This window comes from Giraffa tippelskirchi, chromosome 4, assembly GCF_054371585.1.
Source record: "Giraffa tippelskirchi isolate mGirTip1 chromosome 4, T2T-mGirTip1v1.2.pri, whole genome shotgun sequence".
NCBI classification, from domain to species: Eukaryota; Metazoa; Chordata; class Mammalia; order Artiodactyla; family Giraffidae; genus Giraffa; species Giraffa tippelskirchi.
In genome coordinates this window covers 174,595,517-174,617,734 of record NC_137278.1, presented here as the reverse complement: position 1 = coordinate 174,617,734, position 22,218 = coordinate 174,595,517, and the positions used below count along the sequence as shown (strand labels likewise).

At 38.5% G+C, this 22,218-nt stretch overlaps 1 protein-coding gene and 1 long non-coding RNA gene across 7 annotated transcripts in view; one reads left to right on the top strand and one right to left on the bottom strand.

Moving 5' to 3' along the window:
• Positions 1–22,218, top strand: part of LOC145546030 (uncharacterized) — a 1,126,586-nt gene that overhangs the window by 975,025 nt on the left and 129,343 nt on the right. The gene's annotated exons all lie outside the window — the stretch shown is intronic.
• The window catches only part of DENND5B (DENN domain containing 5B), a 217,289-nt gene continuing 204,867 nt past the window's right edge, over positions 9,797–22,218 (bottom strand). For all 6 annotated transcript variants that reach the window (XM_081591659.1, XM_081591660.1, XM_081591663.1 and 3 more), the window contains 5 exons: positions 21,250–21,437; positions 19,060–19,142; positions 18,719–18,845; positions 16,689–16,863; positions 9,797–14,603 (listed from right to left, as the gene is read on the bottom strand). In XM_081591659.1, coding sequence (XP_081447785.1) covers positions 14,420–14,603; positions 16,689–16,863; positions 18,719–18,845; positions 19,060–19,142; positions 21,250–21,437 — 757 coding nt within the window. In that variant the 3' untranslated portion in view covers positions 9,797–14,419. The remainder of the gene's footprint in view (positions 14,604–16,688; positions 16,864–18,718; positions 18,846–19,059; positions 19,143–21,249; positions 21,438–22,218) is intronic.

Sequence of the window (22,218 nt, the reverse complement as noted above, 5' to 3'; positions counted from 1 at the left end):
GCGGCAAAGAGTTGGACATGACTGAGTGACTGAGCACACACACACACAAGCCCCCTACATACGAATCTTCAAGTTGCAAACTTTCAAAGATGTGAAAGAGCGTTCTGTCAACATTAGGCATGAATGAAATTGCCCTTTCTCTCCTATTGCTGATGATCCTTCAGCTTTACCATCTCCCACCTTCTCTCCCTCCTACAGTCACTAACTCTTCTTGCTTATTCACTTAATGCCAGCCTCTGTATGCCAGCTATTGTACTGTACTACGGCACTTTTCAAACTACTGTACCGTAAGATTAAAAATGTTGTATTTTTTGTTTTTATGTATTATTTATGTTAAAAGTATTATAAACCTATTACAGTATAATACTATATAGCCAGTTGTGTTAGCTGGGCACCTAGGCTGATTTTGTTGAACTTACAAACAAATTGGACTTATGAATGTGCTTTTAATATGGAACTCATTCATATGTAGGAGATTCACTGTATTGAAATCAGGTAGTGTAAGTCTTCCAAGTTTTTTTTTTTTAATCTATTTCCATATTATTTAGGCTCTTCTAGGGCTTTCACATTCCATAAATTTTAAGATCAGTTTATTCTGTGAAAATGATTGCTGGGAGTTTGAATTAGATTGCGTTGACTCTATAGCTCAATTTAGGGAGAATTGACATCTTAATAATATTGAATCTTCTGATTTAGGACCACACTATAGTTTGCCATGTATTTAGGACTTTAGCTTTCCTCAGTAGTTTTCAGTGAGTGAGTTTTGCCCATTTTTGGTCAAATTTATCCCCAGGTATCTCAGATTTGTAATGCTGTTGCATGTAGAAATGCAATTGATTTTTGTACCTTGACTGTATATCCTCTGACCTTGCTAATCTCACTCACTAGCATCAGTATCTTTTTAGTAAATCCCATAGGATTGTCTATTGATAAATGGACAATCATTAATCATCTGTGAATAAAGACGATTTTACTTCTTTCTTTCTCATCTTTATGCCTTTTCTTTTTCTTATTTTACTGCACTGATTAGAAACTACAGTACAGTGTTGAATAGAAGTGTTAAGAGTGGATGTCTTTGCCTTGTTCTTGATCTTACGGGGGAAGCACTCAGTATTTATCCATAAAGGGTGATGTTAGCTGTAGATTTTTGCAGATGACTTTCAGCATTTTCTAACCCATGAACCCAGTATATCTGATGTGAGGAAGTCTGCTGAGTTTTTTTTCCTAAACCTTGAATGAACAGTAGAATTTGTCAATTTTTTTGCCTCTGTTGGGATGAGCCTATAACTTGCTTTTATTTTTTTAGTCTGTAAGTATGGTGAATTATGTTGCTTGAATGAATGTTAATCCAACCTTGCTTTCCCTGATAGACCCCAATTAGTCATGACATATTATTTGTATCACTGGATTTGAATTAATATTTTGTTAAGAATTTTAACAGCTACCTTCATAAGAGTTCTTGGTCTGTGTTTTTCTTTTCTTGTAATTTGTTTGGTATTGGTATCAGGGCAATGCTGACTCATGGGATGTGCTGGGAAGTATTACCTTGTCGTGAGCTGAATTGTATCCTCTCAGAATTCATGTGTTGAAATCCTGACCCCTAGTACTCAGATTGTGACAGTACTTGGAGATAAGGTCTTTAAAGAGATAAGTTAAAATGAAGTCGTTAGGGTTGGCCCTAATCCAGTATGACTGGTGACCTTAGAGGAAGAGAAAATTAGGACCCAGACAGCCACTGAGATATCATATGAAGACAGAGAGAGGACGGCCATCTAGAAGTCAAAGAGGAAGGACTCAGAAGAAACCAGTCCTGCTGACACCATGCTCTCAGAATTCTAGCCTTCAGAATATTGAGAAAATAAATTTCTGTTGCTTAAGCCAACCAGTCTTTGTTATGGCAACCCTAACAAACTAACACATACTTCTTTATCCATTTTCTGGAAGACTTTGTATGGAATTTTCATTATTTATTCCTTAAATTTTGGATAGAATTCACTAGTTAAGTTATCTGGACCTGGAGTTTTTCTTTGGGAGAAGGTTAATTTGTTGTTGTTCAGATGCTAAGTCATGTCTGACTATTTGTGACCCCATGAACTGCAGCACACCAGGCTTCCCTGTCCTTCACTATCTTCTGGAGTTTGCTCAAACTCATGTCCATTGAATCAGTGATGCCATCCAACCATCTCATCCTCTGTCACCCCCATCTCCTCTTGCCCTCAATCTTTCCCAGAATCAAGGTTTTTCCTAATGAGTCAGCTCTTCACATCAGGTGGCCAAAGTATTGGAGTTTCAGCTTCAGCATCAATCCTTCCAATGAATATTCGGGGTTGATTTCTTTTAGGATTGACTGTTTGATCTCATTGTCCAAGGGACTCTCAAGAGTCTTCTCCAGGACCACAGTTTGAAAGCATCAATTCTTTGTTTTTTTAAAATTTATTTATTTTAATTGGAGGCTAATTACTTTACAATATTGTAGTGGTTTTTGCCATACATTGACATGAATCAACCATGGGTGTACATGTGTTCCCCATCCTGAACCCCCTCCCACCTCCCTCCCCATCCCATCCCTCAGGGTCATCCCAGTGCACCAGCCCTAAGCACCCTGTCCCATGCATCAAACCTGGACTGGTGATCTATTTCACATATGATAATATACATGTTTCAATGCTGTTATCTCAAATCATCCCACCCTTGCCTTCTCCCACAGAGTCCAAAAGTCTGTTCTTAACATCTGTGTCTCTTTTGCTATCTCACATAGAGGATCATTGTTATCATCTTTCTAAATTCCATATATATGCGTTAATATACTGTATTGGTGTTTTTCTTTCTGACATACTTCACTCTGTATAATTGGCTCCAGTTTCATCCACCTCATTAGAACTGATTCAAATGCATTCTTTTTAATAGCTAAGTAATATTCCATTGTGTATATGTACCACAGCTTTCTTATCCATTCATCTGACGATGGACAGCTAGGTTGCTTCCATGTCCTGGCTATTGTAAACAGTGCTGTGATGAACATTGGAGTACATGTGTCTCTTGAAAGCATCAATTCTTTGGCACTCAACCTTCTTTATAGTCCAACTCTCACATCCATACACAACTACCAGAAAAGCTACCATACTTAGCTTTGACTATATGTACCTTTGTTGACAAAGTGATGTCTCCTTTTTAATACTGTCTAGGTTTGTCATAGCTGTTCTTCCACGGAGCAAGAACAAATCCGTTAAAGAACAAATCGTCTTTTAATTTCAAGGTTGCAGTCACCATCCGCAGTGATTTTGGAGCCCAAGAAAATGAAATCTGACACTGTTTCCACATTTTCCCCACCTATTTGCCATGAAGTGATAGGACTGGATGGCATGATCTTCATTTTTTGAATAGAGTTTTAAGCCAGCTTTTTCACTCTCCCATTTCCCCTTCATCAAGAGGCTCTTTAGATCCTCTTCACTTTCTGCCATTAAAGTGGTATCATCTACATATCTGAGGTTGTTGATATTTCTCCTGGCAGTCTTGATTCCAGCTTGTGCTTCATTCAGCCTGGCATTTCACATGATATACTCTGCATAGAAGTTAAATAAGCAGGGTGACAATATACAGCCTTGATGTACTTCTTTCCCAATTTTGAACTAGTCCATTGTTCCATGTCCAGTTCTAGCTGTTGCTTCTCGTCTGCATGCACGTTTCTCAGGAGGCAGGTAATGTGTTGTGATATTCCCATCTCATTAAGAATCTTCCACAGTTTGTTGTGATCCACACAGTCAAAAGACTTCAGCATAGTCAGTGAAGCAGAAGTGGATGGTTTTTTTTAATTCCCTTGCTTTTTCAATGATACGGCATATGTTGGCAATCTGATCTCTGGTTCCTCTGCATTTTCTAAATCCAGCTTGTACATCTGGAAGTTCTTGATTCACATACTGCTGAAGCCTAGCTTGAAGGATTTTGAGCATAATCTTGCTGGCATGTGAAAAGAATGCAATTATACAGTAATTTGAACATTCTTTGGCATTGCCCTTCTTTGGAATTGGAATGAAAACTGACCTTTCCAGTCCTGTGGCCACTGCTGAGTTTTCCAATTTTGCTGGCATATTGAGTGCAGTGCTTTCACAGCACCATCTCATTGTTTTCCTCTATCTCTTTGCTATGATCACTGAGGAAGGCTTTCTTATCTCTCCGTGCTATTCTTTGGATATCTGCATTCAGTTGGGCATATATTTCCCTTTCTCCTTTCCTTTCATTTCTCGTCTTTTCTCGACTATTTGTAAGGCCTTCTCAGACAACCACCTTGCCTTCTTGCGTTTGTTTTTCTTGGGGATGGTTTTGGTCACCACCCTCTGTACAATGTTACAAACCTTTGTCCATATTTTTTCAGGCACTCTAACAGATCTAGTCCCTTAAATCTATTTGTCACCTCTACTGTATAATCATAAGGGATTTGATTTAGCTCATACTTGAATGGCCTAGTGGTTTTCCCTACTTTCTTCAATGTAAGTCTGAGTTTTGCAATAAGGAGCTCATGATCTGAGCCACTGTCAGCTACCGGTCTTCTTTTGTTGACTGTATAGAGCTTCTCCATCTTCAGCTGAAAAGAATATAGTAAATCTGATTTTCGTATTGACCATCTGGTGATGTCCATGCATATAGTCGTCTCTTGTGTTGTTGGAAGAGGGTATTTGCTATGACCAGTGTGTTCTCTTGGCAAAACTCTGTTAGCCTTTGCCTTGCTTAATTTTATACTCCAAGGCCAAACTTCCCTCTTATTCCAGGTTTCTCTTATCTTCCTACTTTTGCATTCCAGCCCCCTATGATGAAAAGGACATCTTTTTTTGGTGTTAGTTCTAGGAGGTCTTATAAGTCTTCATAGAATCGTTCAACTTCAGCTTCTTCGGCATTAGTGGTTGGGGCATCGACTTGGATTACTGTGATGTTGAATGTTTTGCCTTGGAAACAAACTCAGATGACAAAGATAAAAAAAGGTTGAATAACAAATTCCATTTCTTTAATACATATAGGCTACTCCGATTATCTGTTTCTTAAGTGATCTTTGGTAGTTAATGTCTTTAAGAAACTTATCTACCATTTAAGATATAGAATTTCTTGCCAAAAAGATATTCATAATATTCTCCTATTATCCTTTTAATGTATGTAATGTCTGTATTTGCATCACCTCTCTCATTCTTATATGGCAATTTGTGTCTTTTTTTTTTTTTTCTGTAGTCAGTTTGGCTAAAGGTTTATCAGTTTTATTGGTTTCTCAAAGAACCACCTTCTGTTTTCACTGATTTTTTCTGTGTTTTCTGTTTCATTGATTTCTGCTCTGATCTTTATTTTTATTACTATTATTGTTTTTAGATTTTTAAAGGTTGAAGTATATGTCATTGATTTGAGATCTTTTTTTTTCCTAACAGAGGTGTTCAATGCAATTAATTTTTTTTAAGAGCTGCTTTCGATGTATCCCACAAATATTGATATGCTTTATTTTCATTCAGTTCAAAATACTTTCTGCTTTCAGTTTGGATTCATTTTTTGACCCTTGTGGCCAAAGAACATACTTCACATGACTTAAATCTTTTTAAATTTGACATGTTTTCTTGACCTGAATATGGTCAATCTTGGTTAAGTGTTCTTTGTGTACTTGAAAAGAATTTGTATTCTGGTGTTGTTGGACATTCTAATAACATCACTTAGGTCAAGTTGGTTGGTACTGTTGTGCAAGTCCTCTGTGTTTCTATTGATTTCCCATTTCTTTTATCAATTATTGAGAAAGAGCTTTATCTTACTGTAACTGAGACTTTGTCTATTTCTTATTGAGTCCATTGTTTTTGTGTCCAGGCATTTTGAAGTTCTGCTGGTTTTGAACAGGATGTAAGTGGGAAATCAAGGAAGAGTTTTGGGGCACTTAACACAAGTAGATAGGTGGTATGAGTAGTAGGTGGGTAGTATGGGTAGGTAAAAGGCCTCCAGGTTATGTTGAGTATAAGGAACATCTGGCCCACATGTTGGCTCTGACTAGAGTGATTTATTTTTAGATTACTCTGCTCAGAGAGTAATTGCTCCATCTAGGTTACAGTATCAATTTCAATCAAAGTAAAGCACATATCAGGATAAAGAACCAAAAGAATTATCAAAAATGTTAAGTTGAGTCATATGGAGTTGACATTTGTCTTTGACCTACAAAAATGGTAATTTCTCACAAAGCAAGGATGTTTGTTAATTATAGTATTGTTCAGAATAGTGAAACACTGAGAGTAATCTAAATGTCAAACAGTAAATCATGTCACAATACTGGAAAAGTAAAATTAAAGTTTTGAGAGATTATTTAATAACTCCCTCCCTTTGTGTCCTCGACCAATTTTATCACATTAAATTCCATCTATACATGCCAGCAACTCCCAAATGCATATCAGAAGTCCAATAGCTCAGAAGATCCAGACTCAGACATTCAATTTCCTGTTCACCATTTTCACTTGGATGTCTAGTCAATATCTGAAATTTAACATGTCTAAAACTGAACTCCTGCTCTGTCTTTAAATCCTGTTCTCCCCACATCCTTACTCATCTCAGTTAGTAGAAATTCTAGCCTCTCCTTTCCCATTTGTTCAGGTCAAAATCCTTGGAGTCAGCTTTGTTTTTGTCTTTCACATTTTTATTGGGGGCCACCGGGTAGGGGGCCTGTCCCTGTCAACAGAGGAGCTCACAGTTCTTCAGCCATTTCAGCCATTCCAAGGCTCTGAGGGTCTGGGGGTGGCTAGGCGTGTTGGGCATGTTCCCATCGTCTTGAGAGAGGACTGGGTAGGTAGGTGTAGGGTGTGGCCTGGTTGATCATGATGGTGTCCTTACTGTGTGAGCTGAGTGTGGGCAGAATTAGAGTGAGGCCTCTGGTGGTGAAAGATGTCACCAGCCTAACATTCTTGAGGAAAGTGACGATTCTAGTGGCTCTCCTGGTTTCCCTTGGAGTCATTTTTGACTCTTCCTCATCCCCCATGTTCAATCCATCAGGAAACTTTCTGACTTTAGCTTCAAAAATATACCCATACCCAGTGCTTTTCACCATTGCTACCCCTGAGGTCTTCTTTCCCTTACATTGCAAAAGAGCAGTGATGAAAATTGTATACATCTAGACTAAGTTCAAATGGCAGACAGTGTCAGCTCTAAATCTTTACCTCATAAAGTTTGGAGACATTTGCTCACTATCTTATCGTCTCCTGCATTTTCCTACTCCCCTCCTTCATTTCCTCCTTAACTGAATATAAGGAACTAAACTGTTTGGAGCAGTTATCAATTTATTGCCCCATAGCAATAAAAATCTTGCTCTGCAGCAATGGAGCTAGACCTTCTTGTAAACATTTCTCCTTTGACAGGTGGCACAGTGTTAATCTTCGTTGACAGAATGCACTGGAGAGGCACTGGAGGAGGGAGCTTCTCTCCAAGTTCTGCTGTGCTCCCCTCTGTGGGCTCCTCCAGTGTGCAGCTCCTGGCTCTTATGGAAAGTGAAAGTGAAAATTGCTCTGTCGTGTCTGACTTTTTGCAACCCCATGAACTATATGGTCCATGGAATTCTCCAGGCCAGAATACTGGAGTGGGAAGCCTTTCCCTTCTCCAGGAGATCCTCCCAACCCAGGGATTGAACCCAGGTCTCCTGCACTGCAGGCGGATTCTTTACCAGCTGAGCCACAAGGGAAGCCCTTGTGGTCTCAGAGGCTAACCTCTCGTGGTAGGGAGGCTTGGGGGGCTCTGTAGTGAGCTTTACTGGTATCACACCTGTCCATGCAGGGCTTCCCTGGCACCTCCTTCTCCAGTGGGTTCCCAGCAAGTTCTGGGCTATGCCAGCTCTCCAAGGATGTTTCTTTGGCACCTGACAGCAGATTCCAAACAAGTGGCACTGGTGCAGCATCTCTATTAACTTCTCTGCCATCCAGTGGGCCATGGCTGTGCCCTTTCTAATAAAGTCTGACTCTCAGCCTAAGTGAGAGGGGGCCCTTTGAGGTTTACGTTACCTCAGCCCTAGAGTTGCTCCCTATATATGCTATTTTTGTATTCTTTAGAGTTCTTTTTATTGCTTAGTAGCAAATCCTTCATCATTCTAGTTTGTTATTATAGTAGTCTGTGATGGTTAATTTTATGCATCAACTTAGCTGGGCCATGGTGCCCAGATATTTAATCAGACATTATTCTGGAAGTTTCTGTGATGGTGTTCTTCAGATGAGATAAACATTTACATTGGTGGACTTTGAGTAAAGCAGATTAGCCTCCATAACGTATCCAATCTGTTGAAGGCCTTAATTCAGCATAGACTGACCTCGTTTGAGCAAGAAGAAATTCTGCCAGTCAGCGATCTTTGAACTTGAACTACAATTCTTTCCTTGGTTCTCCAGTCCACCAGCCTAACCTGCAGATTTTGGATTTACCATGGCTCCACAACTGTGTCAGTTGATTCCTTAAAATAAATCTCTCTCTATACATATACATACACACACACATCTGTATACATCCTTAGCTCTCTTTCTCTGGATAATTCTAACAGTCCTAAACATTAAACTGCTTCTTTTCAGATTGCTATGTGGTTTCTGTCTCTTGATTTGGATCCTGACAAATACACCATTATTTTCCTCTGAACTCCAAATCCATATGTGCAACTATCCAACATCTTTACTTGGATGTCTAACAGGCATGCCAAACTTACAGCCAAAAGTAAGCTCTTGATGTTCCTTCTGCAAACTTGTTTCTCTTACGCTTTTTCCAATCTCAGCTAAAGACAACTCCATTTTCAGTGAGGCTTTCCCTGGCTAAACCAATTTATAATTGCAGTCCATCTTTAAGCAGCCCCAACCATACTTTCAATCCTTCTTCTTTGCTTATTACTGTTATCGAATTACTATACGTATTGGGCTTCCCAGGTGGCTCAGTCGGTAAAGAATCTGCCTGCCGATGCAGGAGATGTGGGTTTGGTCCCTGGGTCAGGAATATTCCCTGGAGAAAGAAATGGCAACCCACTCCAGTGTTCTTGCCTGGAAAATTCCATGGACAGAGGAGCCTGGTGGGCTACAGTCCATGGGGACACAAAAGTGTTGGACATGACTTAGCGACTAAACAACAACTATATGTATTACTTGTCATATTTATTAGGTAATTGCTCCATTAGAATAAATTCCATAAAAGCAGGAATTTGATGTGTGTGTTTGTTTAAACTGCTGTATGGTCATAACCTAAAGTAATGCTTAACATGTGAATAATCAGTGCATCTCTGCCTTTCATTTTTACTAAGGACTACAGTGCTACAGTGCTAGTTATTTTTGAATGTCTTGTTTAAGAAATACTACCCTTTCCCAAATTCATAAATACATTCTACATTTTCTTTCAAAAGTTGTTTTGCTGTTTATGTTTAGATTGTTAAGCTAAGAATTGATTTTTCTGTATGGTGTAAGATAGGGTTCACACTTTTTTTTCTTTTTACGGCTTCTGGATAACCAGTTGCCCAGCAGATTATATTTCTATTGTGTGTGTGTGTGTGTACGTGCTCCGTGAATTCTTCAGGCAAGAATCCTAGAGCAGGTTGCCATTTCCTACTTCAGGAGATCTTCCTGACCCAGGGATTGAACCCACACCTACAGTTGTGCCTCTTGCACTGGCAGGGGTATTCTTTACCACTGTGCCATGTGGGAAGCTCCTATTTCTACTACATAATGGTTTCATGTAGCTTTCTCTCTCATCATGGTTTTATTGCTCTACTTTCTGGAGTAACTGGCCCTGTGCACTACTCAGTATTAAGGTTCTACAATAATGAAGCAAAACAAAGTATCAACCCCACAGTTTTATTTGTAAAGAACAAAGCATGAAAAGTCATATTTAAATGTACTCCAAAACCTGAAAAACCCACATCAGTTTCTCTGATACATATGTTAAAGTGCTTGATATCACAATACTTTTTAAATTTTAATTATGTTCAGATGAGAAAAAAATCCAGTTCTGATGCATTTTGTTAACAATACAAAGGAAAAAAAATAATTTAAATGCAGAAATGCTTATTTAAAAAAAAATACACAGGATACATTTATACATGGTTCAAGTGTAACACAGAGAATTCTTTCTATATGTTTAACACCCTCATTTGATTGACAACAAGAATTCTCACCATACCTCTCTACTGTTAACAAGATCTGTCTGGTGTTTGGAATAAAGACTGGGCCACACACAAATAAATTTAGGTGAATGTGTCAAGCATAATTCCCTCCCACATAACCCAAGGATACCCTGGATTCATTCAAATGAGGAAAATGTTTTTGATGATTTTTTTTCACTCATATTAATTGCTTAGTGTGATACCTTTCTGGATCCAATTTTTATTTTGTCATTGAGAGGACAATCAGGTCTGCTAAGATCTGAAAGGATGAGGTTCTCCTTGGATTATTCTGATCACACTCCATTGGTACCCTCTTCAAAAAGCTTGGAAATCAGTTTGATTCAAGAGTTTTATAAATGGATTTTAATAGGAATAAGAGACCTAGTAGTTTATTATTTGTTTCTCCTTTTACACTAAAAGGTAATATAACAAATACTTATATAAGAAACACGGACTTAAAATGACATGAATGACGTGGAAATAGAATTCACTTTATAAAAGTAGAGAAGATCTCAAGACTCCATTCTCAATCAATGAAGGTGTATTAATACTGAAATATAAATAGCTACGGTTCAGATTGTCCTTCCAAATGGTGAAAAAGATAGACTAGTTTCTATAAACCTCACAAAGAAAATACTCAACAGTTCTCAAAATGAAAATCTACTGAAAAATCATAATTCTTAGCAGAAAGAAACTTTTATAATTAACAGCTACACTCCCAATGCTGTCAAATAAATATTTCCCTGGGCAATCTGAGGTCCTTGTCTGTTGCCTCATATTTCAAAGTATCTCAGAGGGGTCAGCATTTATTATACACAAACTCTTATGTATAGTCTCCATTCCTCTTTTACTTCCATTTACATACAACAGTGCTTTATTGCCAAAAAAGGAAATATAAGCAATTCAGTATTTCCCTTGTATATTCATACAGTGTGACAGAAGTTCATTAAAATGATTTCTTAAAAAGCCATGTTAAAGTAAATATCACAGGGTTACAAAAGGTACAAATTGTATGAAATATTTAAAATAAAATTTAGAGGGAAATCATAAATTTTGCAAGCTTTCGGTTTCTTCTATCAAATTCTTGCCACAGTGGGAAAGAGGAAGGGAAGGTTGGGAGGCCTTCCTTTTGATCTCAGTAGCCCCACTTTCTCCACTGAGAGCCCAACTTTATACTACTCCACACTGAGCCTCAGTCATTTTAAGGTGCAGATAAGCCCCCAAACAGAACACAGCTTCAGGGTCTCACACATAATACCAACACTGGTGTAATGCCACTATATCAAAAAGGTTATTATTAGGAGTTTCGGAACATTTGAAAAACACTTGGAAGATAAGTATTTCAAAAGCTAACATTTTTGGCAATTTAATTTTAAAATAATTTCTTCTTAAGCTATTTTGTGAAAATACTAATCATGACTCCAGGCACAACTTTTAATTTATTTTGAAGAAAAAAGTCAAATTTGATTTTTGTATACTTTAACTTTGAAGTATGATGATATAGCAATATACTAATTTATTAACAGCAAAAAGTATACCTCTGAATGACTTTCCAAAGTCAGGTCTGAAGGCTATGTACACTTATATGTACATTTATTCTAAGAATTCTGCTGCTGTCCTGCTCAAAATACTTTGATACTCAAAGACAGTTATAAGCCATATAAGAATTGTCTTAACTTCTTTAGAACTGTATTTCTTACATGACCCCAAACTCTGCTTAAGTATCCTTTTCATTCATCAACTTGGATTCTAAGAACTTTTTGTTGTTTCCAAATATTAAATTTCTTCTGAAAAGCCACCATGACCCATCACTAGAAATTTTCAAAAGAACAGATAATAGAAAATGGGATGAAACTTTAGGTCAGACTCTTGGGGGATATTACTTTCTAAAGTAATGGTTTTACTCACAGGTCTGAAATCCAGTTTTGCTCCTAGTTTTGTTTTTGGCTGTGCCATAAGGCTTGTGAGATTTTAGTTCCCTGACCAGGGATCAAACCCAGGTCCTCAGCAGTAAAAGTGTGGAATCCTAACCACTGGACTGCCAGGGAATTCCTGCTGCTACTTTTTATAACAGGTGTAATTTTCTATAACTTAAGGACAATTTGTTAAAATGAATATTAATCCCTTTAAATTATTACTACCTGTATAGGTGGATGAATTAAGATCCAAGGGTAGAAAGACTATTATTAATATGAATGCCTTGAAGGCCAGTCTCATGTAGGCTGGTATAATTAAAAAAAAACATGAATTCTACACCCTGTGTTGTCACTGACCAGGTGTGCGGCTAAGTATTTAATCTCTCTGATCCATAAGTCTTCCCATCTGTAAAATGAGAAGGCTAGATGAGATGACTCAATTCTAGCATGCTAACCTAAGTCACCTCTCTGCCCAGAATGTGTCAGAAGCAAGGCCTTTGGAAAAGGTAACAAGAACAAAACCCTAGATTGGATCATTCTATGGTTTCTCATCATTGAAACAGTAAGCACCTGGTGTGAAACAGGTTCTGGATATGTCCCATAATAGACTCTCCATGTTCCAGGGGTAGCCACACCACTGTGGACAAACTTTAGCTGCAGGCAAACAAATTTCTGGTCTACCCAGGTCACCCAGAACCATCTTAAACCCTTTCCATGGGTTTCTAAATGCTGCCTTCAGTTCTCCCTTACCTCCTCAAGGTCTCAGTCACGTATTAAAAGGGAGTGTGCCTTGGCTGAAGACTGAATCCAGTGTTTGATAACGGGAGTGGGGCACTTATTTCATCAGTTTCTTCCTCAAGAGAAAAAGGGAAGCAACACTACTGGCTAAAGCCCAAGACCCTCAGATGACACAAGGGTCCTGAGGGGCCATAACTTTGCTTCTCAGTCACAACTGGGAATAAAACCTGGAGCTCTGCTAAGGCAATTTCATTGCTAAGAACGTGCAAATGTCTAAATTACTTACAAGACCAACCGTAACATGAAGACTTAAGGTAACGTGCTAACACTGTATTTAACTTCCTTAAAAAACACCAAATTGGAAAGTTACTCACAACGTTTGGTCTTCCAAACTGTTGCCTCTTATTTGCTTCCATTTTGCCAGTCTGCGCAGTACTGGCTTTTACCTTCCTGGGCCAGCAGTATTACATTTTCACCCCTGCTTACAAAGGAACATACAGCTGGCCCTGAAACACCCAGAAAGGGTTCATTCTTTCACTCTTCTTCTGGTATTTGCATTATCATGGTCAACAAATACTTTCACAAAAACATTCCAAGCCACACAGAGTCCTCCTCCTTCTTAGACATTCTTTCCATTTCCTGAGGGGGGATGGGCACTGGAAGAGGGGAGGCGGGTGATTGGAACCGAACAAAGACAGTGTTTGTGGTTATTCTTGAGAGGTAAGGGACCACTGCAGGGTTGAGGTGGCCAAATTGAAAGTACAGAATCAAACTGCTGTTGGCAGTTTTTAAGACTATAAGGCCAACACTCTGAAATTCACATCTCCCCAAAGTACCTCAAATAACAAGAATAAAAATGTCAAGGATGAAGTCAGTCTAGGCTCATCTTCCCAAAGTGTAAAGAAGTTAATAAACCCCCACAATTTCACACACTTCTCAGGGCTCTGTGTGCTCTCTTCAGTCCAGCCAAGCTCCTGGGGTCCAGTATTTACAATATTTGAATTATATCTTTATCTTGTGCTGATGAAAAAATTTTCCAAAAGACTGGAAGAGTGGCTCAATTCAAATTATGAAACCATCTGAAACTTAAAAGATGTAAATGTAAATGAGGGCTACTCTCCCCTACAGTACGTGTAAACTGTTTACATTCACAATATAAAGGGCAAGACACCAGGAGGGCTGGTGAGTACATAACAATGCTTTCTGGATTCCTTTGTGGTACCTGGAGGAAAATAAAAAGCCCCAATGGGTTGTACTATATTTACATGTTTACTGGCTTCTTCCTGACTAGCACCACTCTCCCCATTACCCAACTCCCAATACTTTTAAGCTACTGATTTTAAGTTACAGGAGTATTCAATCTAAGAAAAGTATCTTATTAGAGTAATAGAATTTCTTAAAGAAGAGAGCATATTTACACACATCTAACACATGAAAATACTCTATTTTATACTAAATTCCAGGTTCAAATGAACTACAATACAGCATTTTGCCTTGTCTGCAGTGTGAGAACTGTTCACATTGGGGGACACGCTGTGCAGCCCCTGCAGTGACTCAGTGCCTTGTCAGACAAGTCCAAATCTGTCCCCATTGTTGGGGAAGGTTCAGGAACAAGGGTTCTGGACTGAGTTTCTAGCTAATTGGGTTACACGTCCACTCCTTTGATGAGTGAGCCTTCTAAGACTATGGTGAAGTCCTGGATGGTCTGCAGAACGCGGATGAGGGAGTTGACTGTCATGTGATCTCGCAGGAGGGCGCTCTCCTCATACATTCGGGTGATGGCAGGACACTCGGCTAACAGAGGAATCCACTGTGGGAGCAGGCGATCTCTGCAGACCCAAACAGAAACAAGTCCTGAGCACTGCTGCCCTGCTGCAGAACTATACACACACTGGATGCTTTCTGGATTCCTTTGTGGTACCCGGAGGAAAATAAAAAGCCCCAATGGGTTGTACTATATTTACATGTTTACTGGTTTCTTCCTGATTAGCACCACTCTCCCCACTACCCAACTCCCAATACTTTTAAGCTACTGATTTTAAGTTACAGGGGTATTCAATCTAATACTGAAATATAAATAGCTACGGTTCAGATTGTCCTTCCAAATGGTGAAAAAGATAGACTAGTTTCTATAAACCTCACAAAGAAAATACTCAACAGTTCTCAAAATGAAAATCTACTGAAAAATCATAATTCTTAGCAGAAAGAAACTTTTATAATTAACAGCTACACTCCCAATGCTGTCAAATAAATATTTCCCTGGGCAATCTGAGGTCCTTGTCTGTTGCCTCATGTTTCAAAGTATCTCAGAGGGGTCAGCAAGGCTGACAGGAAGGTGCAAGGCTGAATGGGGCGAAATCTAGCCAAGCTCTGAGGTCACCAGAGAGAAAATCAAAGTTAAGTAGTTGGTTAAAAAGATAAGGTAATGAAACAGTGTACGCTAAGGGGGAAAGGAAACCCATCAGACTCTAAGAGTGAGTCTGCACAAGTTGGCCATAAAGACTTAGATGTGGTAAAGATATTCTCTATTCTGATTCTACCTCTTTTATTTTTATTAAATTTTATATTTATTGGTTGTGCCAGGTCTTAGTTGTGGCATGCAAACTCTTACTTGCAGCATGTGGGATCTACCCTGACCAGGAATTGAACCCATGTCCCCCTGCATTTGGAGCATGGAATCTTAGCCACTGGACCACCAGGGAAGTCCTGATTCTACCTCTTTTAAAAAGAAGCAGAATGTCATTCTGTATTGTTTAACAGAGATGTTATCCAGACATCTGTGACAAGCCATGCCAAAGTAGACCTTTTGGGAAGAAAGACTCCATTAAATTGTAGGGACTAGCCCTTGAAAAAAAAATTTACACAACATAAAAAGGTAAGGAACAAAATCAAAGCAGAAAAACATTAAGTAGATCTTATAAACCAAAAGAGGTGTTGCATTGATCTAATAAATCACAACAGTGAAGAGAAGAAAGGAGATAAGGATCATGCCCAAAAGGAACTTAAAAAGCACAGCTGAAGTTGGGCAGCTTTTATTAAGAAGAAATACAGAATTTAGCTCAATAAACCAGCTGTTTCAGGAGGACAGAATCTCAACCTTTAATGTTTCCTGATTAAACTGACATTAGCATCTGTCACTAAGTTGCTTAGACACCCTTGCTGAGCAGCTCTCAGTATACCTTCATGACAAGGCAGCTCAGCCATCCTACAAGAGGTGTTAGGGCTTAGAAGAAAACACATTGTGCAGATAAAAAAAACCTTCCAAGGGTCTGTGTGGTTCATTTCTTACAATTCTGAGAGCTGTTTTAAAATTAATGGATTGTATAGCTCCTATGTGTCATTTTACAAAAAGAAAGGGGTAGGAAACTGTCTTAAAGAGATTTCCATAGTAAGAATTCTACAATGTCATCAAATTTAAAGCAATATGGGAGTGTATACACACCATACAAGCTCTGTACAGAAAATATGTATGTGTGAATGTGCTGGTGTGTCTAATTACCTCCACCTGTCTATGGTGCAGTACTGTGTCACGGTTCAGAGCTTGGGGCTCTGGGGTGAGTCTGGGTGTAAATCTTGGCTCCGCCTCTTTCTAGCTGTGTGACCTTGGGAAAATCGGTTAACTTATCTGTGCCTCTTCTACTTTCTATTTTCTCACCTATACAGTGGGGATATTGCTTGCTACTTCATCCGGGGTGGTGGTGAAGTGATCGGAGGGTTAAATGAGATAATACATGTGAAGTACTAAGCATAGTGCCCAACACACAGCAAGCACCCAATAAACAGGAGTCTCATAAAACTTGGAATGGAAGAAACCAACCAGAGAGCTTTGGAAGGGGCATGGTTTGGTGTAAACCTTTCTAAATTCTTGTTCAACACATGAAAAAGACAGGGAAAGTCAAGAACTGGCTTAATACCGTGTTCCAAGGCAAACTAGGATCTGGAATTTGCCGTCCTTCCCAATATTCCGAGGTGCAGTATTAATAGCATTTACATAGTGGCAGAAGGTTTTGCAGGATGATTTCTGAATGAGGACATCATCTTCATTATCTAGAATCTGGTCAGTAGATTCAAAATAAGCAACTGCTCTCTCTGGGGAAGGAAATAAGAATCATATCACAATACACATTAATACTTCATATACAAAAAGACGACACAATTTATTCTGGAAATACTAACGATGTTTTGCATTATAGCCAGTCCTAAAACCAAAACCATTATTTTATCATTGGTTTCACAACAAATCCTAAAGGCCCTTGTTTCCTGGTAGAACAATATGCTCCAAGGAATTTATTTTCTAATCTAGACTATGGTTGGAAAGCTTACTCTTTTTAGAATACCTTCAAAAATGGCAATTGATAGCAAAGAAAAAAATAAACATGGTCTTGTCTGTTAAGACTGGATCCTTCTAGGAGTAAGTAGCAAAGACATGGTAGCCGTTGAGACGGTGTCCTTTGTTCCAGTTATAGAATGGCTGGCTAACACTTTGCAGCAAAATCCTTGAAACAGAACTGCTTCAGTAAATCTGAGGAAGAGTTATTAATACACATATCAGAAGCAGGACTAGTAAGCTTCAGTGCATTCCAAAACAAAAAAAAATGCCCCACTCTAGGGGCCTAGTTCTGTCCACTTTCCTTTCTTTGTCTAAAAGTTCAAATTTGGATAAAACCAACTACTTCATCCAGGTCTTATTTACAAAATGTGAAACGATTAATTACCCTGTTAAAGAGACTGGGAATTGTAGAAGAGCTGCATAGCAAAATAAAGAATACAAAGTTTAGGGAGCTAGAGAACCACATTCCAGTCAAACTTTCCTGAAGATGGAAACATTCTGTATCTGCAAGGTCCAATTCTATCGCCCCTAGTAGGGCCAGTATGACTAAGGGAGTCAATTTAAAATTTGATTTAAATTAAGTCAATTTAAATAGCCACATGTGGCTAGTGGTTACCATACTGGACAGCACATAACTAGAGTAATCTTTTTAAAACATAAATTATATCATATTCCTCAGCTCCCTGGTGGCTCAGATGGTAAAGAATCCACCTGCGATGCAGGAGACCTGGGTTCAATCCCTGGGTTGGGAAGATCCCCTGGAGAAGGGCATGGCAACCCACTCAAGTATTCTTGCCTGGAGAATCCAATCCCCATGAACAGAGAAGCCTGGCGGGCTACAGTCCATGGGGTCGCAAAGGAGTCGGACATGACTGAGTGACTAAGCACACCTTAGCTCCAAGTCTTCCAATGACTTCCCGTTCCATTCAGGATAGAGACCAACTGCTTCCAAAGACCTAGAAGGCCCTCCATAACCTGGCTCTGGCAATAAAAATCCTCTCTCCAAATACCCACCCTCTCTCCCTCTGCTCCAGTCACACTCACCTCCTTGCTGCTCTACAGAAAGATGAGCACAGCCCCACCCTGCTCTGCCAGGGCACTTGTCTCAGCCCGGGGTGCTCTCCTCCTGATATTCACAAGGCTCACTTCCTCACGTCCTTAAAGTCTTTGCTCAACAGTACCTTATCAACAAGGTCTAACCTTCCTAATTAAAAGAGTACTCCCAACTCCATTTCCTTTTCCCTTGCTCCATTTTTGTCTGCATCAATGATGACCTTCCAACATATCAGATGAATTAAATATGTTATGATTTTTTGCATTGTTTGCCCTCCTGACCCCACCAGATTGTAAGTTTGTCAACCATAGGAATTTCTGTGTCTTGTTTACTTTTAACTTGAAGTATATATCTTGAGCATCTAAAATAGTTTAGAATATTGTGAACACACACACAGATATATTTGTTGACTGAATGAAAAGCACAGACACTGCTTATTTGATATTTACTTTGAAAAACATATACCCTCATCACTAACCCTTATCCGCTCAAATTCCTGGGTTTTTGAGTTTTCTAAAACACATTTCAATGACCTCACAACAACGTACACCAGCTTTTACCTATGAAATCCCAGATGAAGACATTCTTGTGAAAGATGCGAGCTGATTTGAAGCCATGGTGGAAAACTTGCTCAAGTGCTGCAACTAAGCCACTCTCTCCACATAGCAACACAGTGAGGCTTCCTCTCTGTGGAGAGCAACACACGGTGTCAGAGAATCAGCTACCGCGCTGATGTTTAAGAAAAACAGAGGAACAAGTGCTGAGGGTAGCTATGAAGCATGTTTTTGCAGCTATTAGAAAGCTTACAAATGAAAATTAAAGCACCTTTTTACTGCCTTATGTATCATGTATAAAAGCAGCTTTAAAATCCTACCATAGTAAGTTTTATAGCCCATCATACCTCTTTTTCAGGTTTGTGAAAATGTTTCACAATGTTGTTTACAGCTTCTCCAATTCCTTCTTGGATCTGTCCTGCATTGGGTTCTAAAAAATAATGAATAATGGTGGAAATTCCAGGCAAGGAAAATAAACCAAGTAGTACAGGACATCAACTGTGCCTGCCTGTGCAGAAAACACTTCACCAGGGCAGGCTGCCTTGTCAGGGTTCCATGAAACCTGCCTTGTCAGTTTGGTCAAGTGAGGCATATTGGCACAATGGAAAAGAATCTAAGAGACCCCCCAAGACTCAAATCCCAGCCTTACCACTCAAAATCTATAACTATAGTCACCAATTTTAAGTATGTAATTTGATGAGTTTTGACAGATGTATAGACATGTAACTACCACTATAATCAAAATACAGAAAATTTTCATCAGCCCCAAAAGTTCTGCTGTTTCCCTTTTCAGTCAATTCCCTTCCCCAGCTCGTAACCTTGTAACCCCTGTCAACTACTGATCTGCTTTCCACCATTATTATATTGCCTTTTCTAGAATTTAATAAATAGAATTGTATAATGTCTGCTTTCTCTCACCTGGCACAATACTTTTGATTCATCCATGATGTTAGCTGTATCAACAGTATTGCTGAATAGTATCCCACCGACTAGATATATCGCTATTTGCTTAGCCACTTACCAGCTGGTGGATATTGCGAGTGTTTCCATTCTGGCTATTATGAATAAAGCTGCTTGCAAAATTTGAGTACAAGTCTTGGTATAAATATATGCATTCATTTCTCTAGGATATACATCTAGATTGAGAGTTCTGGGTGAAGTGTATGGTTAGTACATGTATGTATCTTTATAAGAAATTGCCAAATGGTTTTTCCTTTTGCATTCCCAATGTAATATATGCGTATTCACTGTTGTCTATCCTCATTTTAGCTATTCTACATATTCTGTATTGTGGTGTTAAGTTTACTTCTGGAGGCAGAAAAGAATTATTGATAAAGGGAATCATTTATTAAAGAATAAGGGAGATTGTTAAAGACTATATCATTCTAATAGTTAATATATCACTACATGCTAACAAATGGATATAGAATAATAATATCTAAGGTTTGCTTTGTTAACTAAGGACCTCTTAGGTACCTCTTATTAATAAGGTACCTCCAATAACTCATGGTTATTGTCTATGAATTGAAATAAAACCACTTCACTGATAAACTGTCTCTTTATATTAGTTTTCTGTGGTTCTTGTAATAGATGACCACAAATTTAGTAACTTAAAAAAAGGAGAAATTTCTTCTCTCACAATTTCAGAGGGAGAAGTCAGAAATCAGTATCAATGGGTAGAAATCAAGTTGTGGACAGGGCTGTGCTTCCTCAGGAGGTTCAGTGGAAGAAGCTGCTCCTTGCCTCTTCAAGCCCAGGTGGCATCCCTTGGCTTGTGCCCACATCACTGCAGTCTCTGCCTCCATCTGTCTGTCGTCTTCTCCTCTGTGTGTCTAATTTCCTTTTGCCTCTCTTATAACAATACATGTAATTGCATTTAGGGTCCACCTGGATAACCCAGATAATTTCCCTATCTCAAGATCCTTAACTTACTCATATTTGCAAAGATCCTTTTTCTAAATAAAGTTATATTTACATATCCCAGGGATTAAAATTTGACACCCTTGGGAGACTAAAGACCACATTAGTATAAACTAGAAGTTTATTGTGCTATTAAAAATGGCATGTGAACACAGTATCCTATCTGTAGAAGTCACTTTTTTATGTACTTTGTCACTTCTACAGGAAGTTTGGGGGTGGAATGGGGAGTGGAATTTTTAGAATTCCTCTTAGAAAAAGGGGCTTTGGATAACTAGTTATGAGAGTACTACAACTGTCCTTATTCTTCCTTGAAGTTTCAGGCAAAATATTATTTATTCATACTTTCAGAGCATAACTTAAAAAGGGCAGGTGGGTTTTTTTTTTTAATTGGATTTTAATGTCTAAATTCTTCAGGCTTTTAATTATTTGCAATTATCCTGCCTTATTTCCCCCCTTTTCTGTCTCCACTCTGAAGTCTTTCTCACAAATTAATTTTCCTCAGCTTTCTTTTTAATCTCGTTACCATAATTCATTTAACAAAACAGTTTTCTATGAAATGGCCACATGATGCCTAAAACATCTAAGACACATTGGAAAATAAAAAACCAACTAATTACTTGTAGTTTTTCCTGTCAGTGACGTGATGCTTAGTCTCCTGGCCACAGTGGGTGATTTCTGCTGGGGTGGAGTCCGACACTGCTTTATTAGATCCTCATCTGCTGCTGATGTCATCAATTCTCCAATGAGAATTCTCTCCAAACTTCCATCATCAATGCCTTTCCCCAGCCACCGCCCACATGGGAACCTGGCAGGACAGAAACCAACTTCAGAATCTCCAATATTTTACTAGCTTTAATCAGAATTTTTAAATGGCACCAAGGGTGAAACCCATCATTTTAGTGGGTGATCAGCCTGTGGGTGATTTTTTTCATTATGAAAAATTGCAAACACTTAAAAAAGAAGACAAAAAAATAGACACCCATGTTCTTATGACTTAGATGTAACATTCTTCCATATGCTTCATTTTTGTTTTTTGTTAAAAGTATTTTAAAGTAAATTACACACATCAGGACATTTTACTAATTACTTCAGTGAATCTCTGAAAAATAAAGAAATTCTCTCTTGTATAGCCACAAATTAATATCAAATTAAAGTAACTTTTAAATATTTTCTCATACCTTATCTAAATTAAAATTCTGTAGTTAAGTTTCAACAAGAGTATCTTCAAACTAGATGTTAATGTGGGAGTTAAGTTTCAGGAAAATAGAGGAGAATGTTCTCAAAGAGGAGTGCTGGCTGCAATCAGGAGTGTCCAAAAGAGCCTTTTTTCTTACTGACATTATTTTAAGCTTCTTTTTTTTTCTTTTCTTATCAGAGTTCTAATCTTTTTCAACATTTGTGAACTAAGTGTTAGCAGCAAACACAATCAGTCTTTTTGAGAAGTATTTTGGGGGCAATTTTGTATTTGGAACAAAATAACAGAACTTTGTTATTACATAAACAAGACAATCCAAAAAACTAAACTAAAATTCAAAAGGTAGTGGGAAAGCTTTAGAATGAAAATAATTCTCAAACCTTTTCTTGTC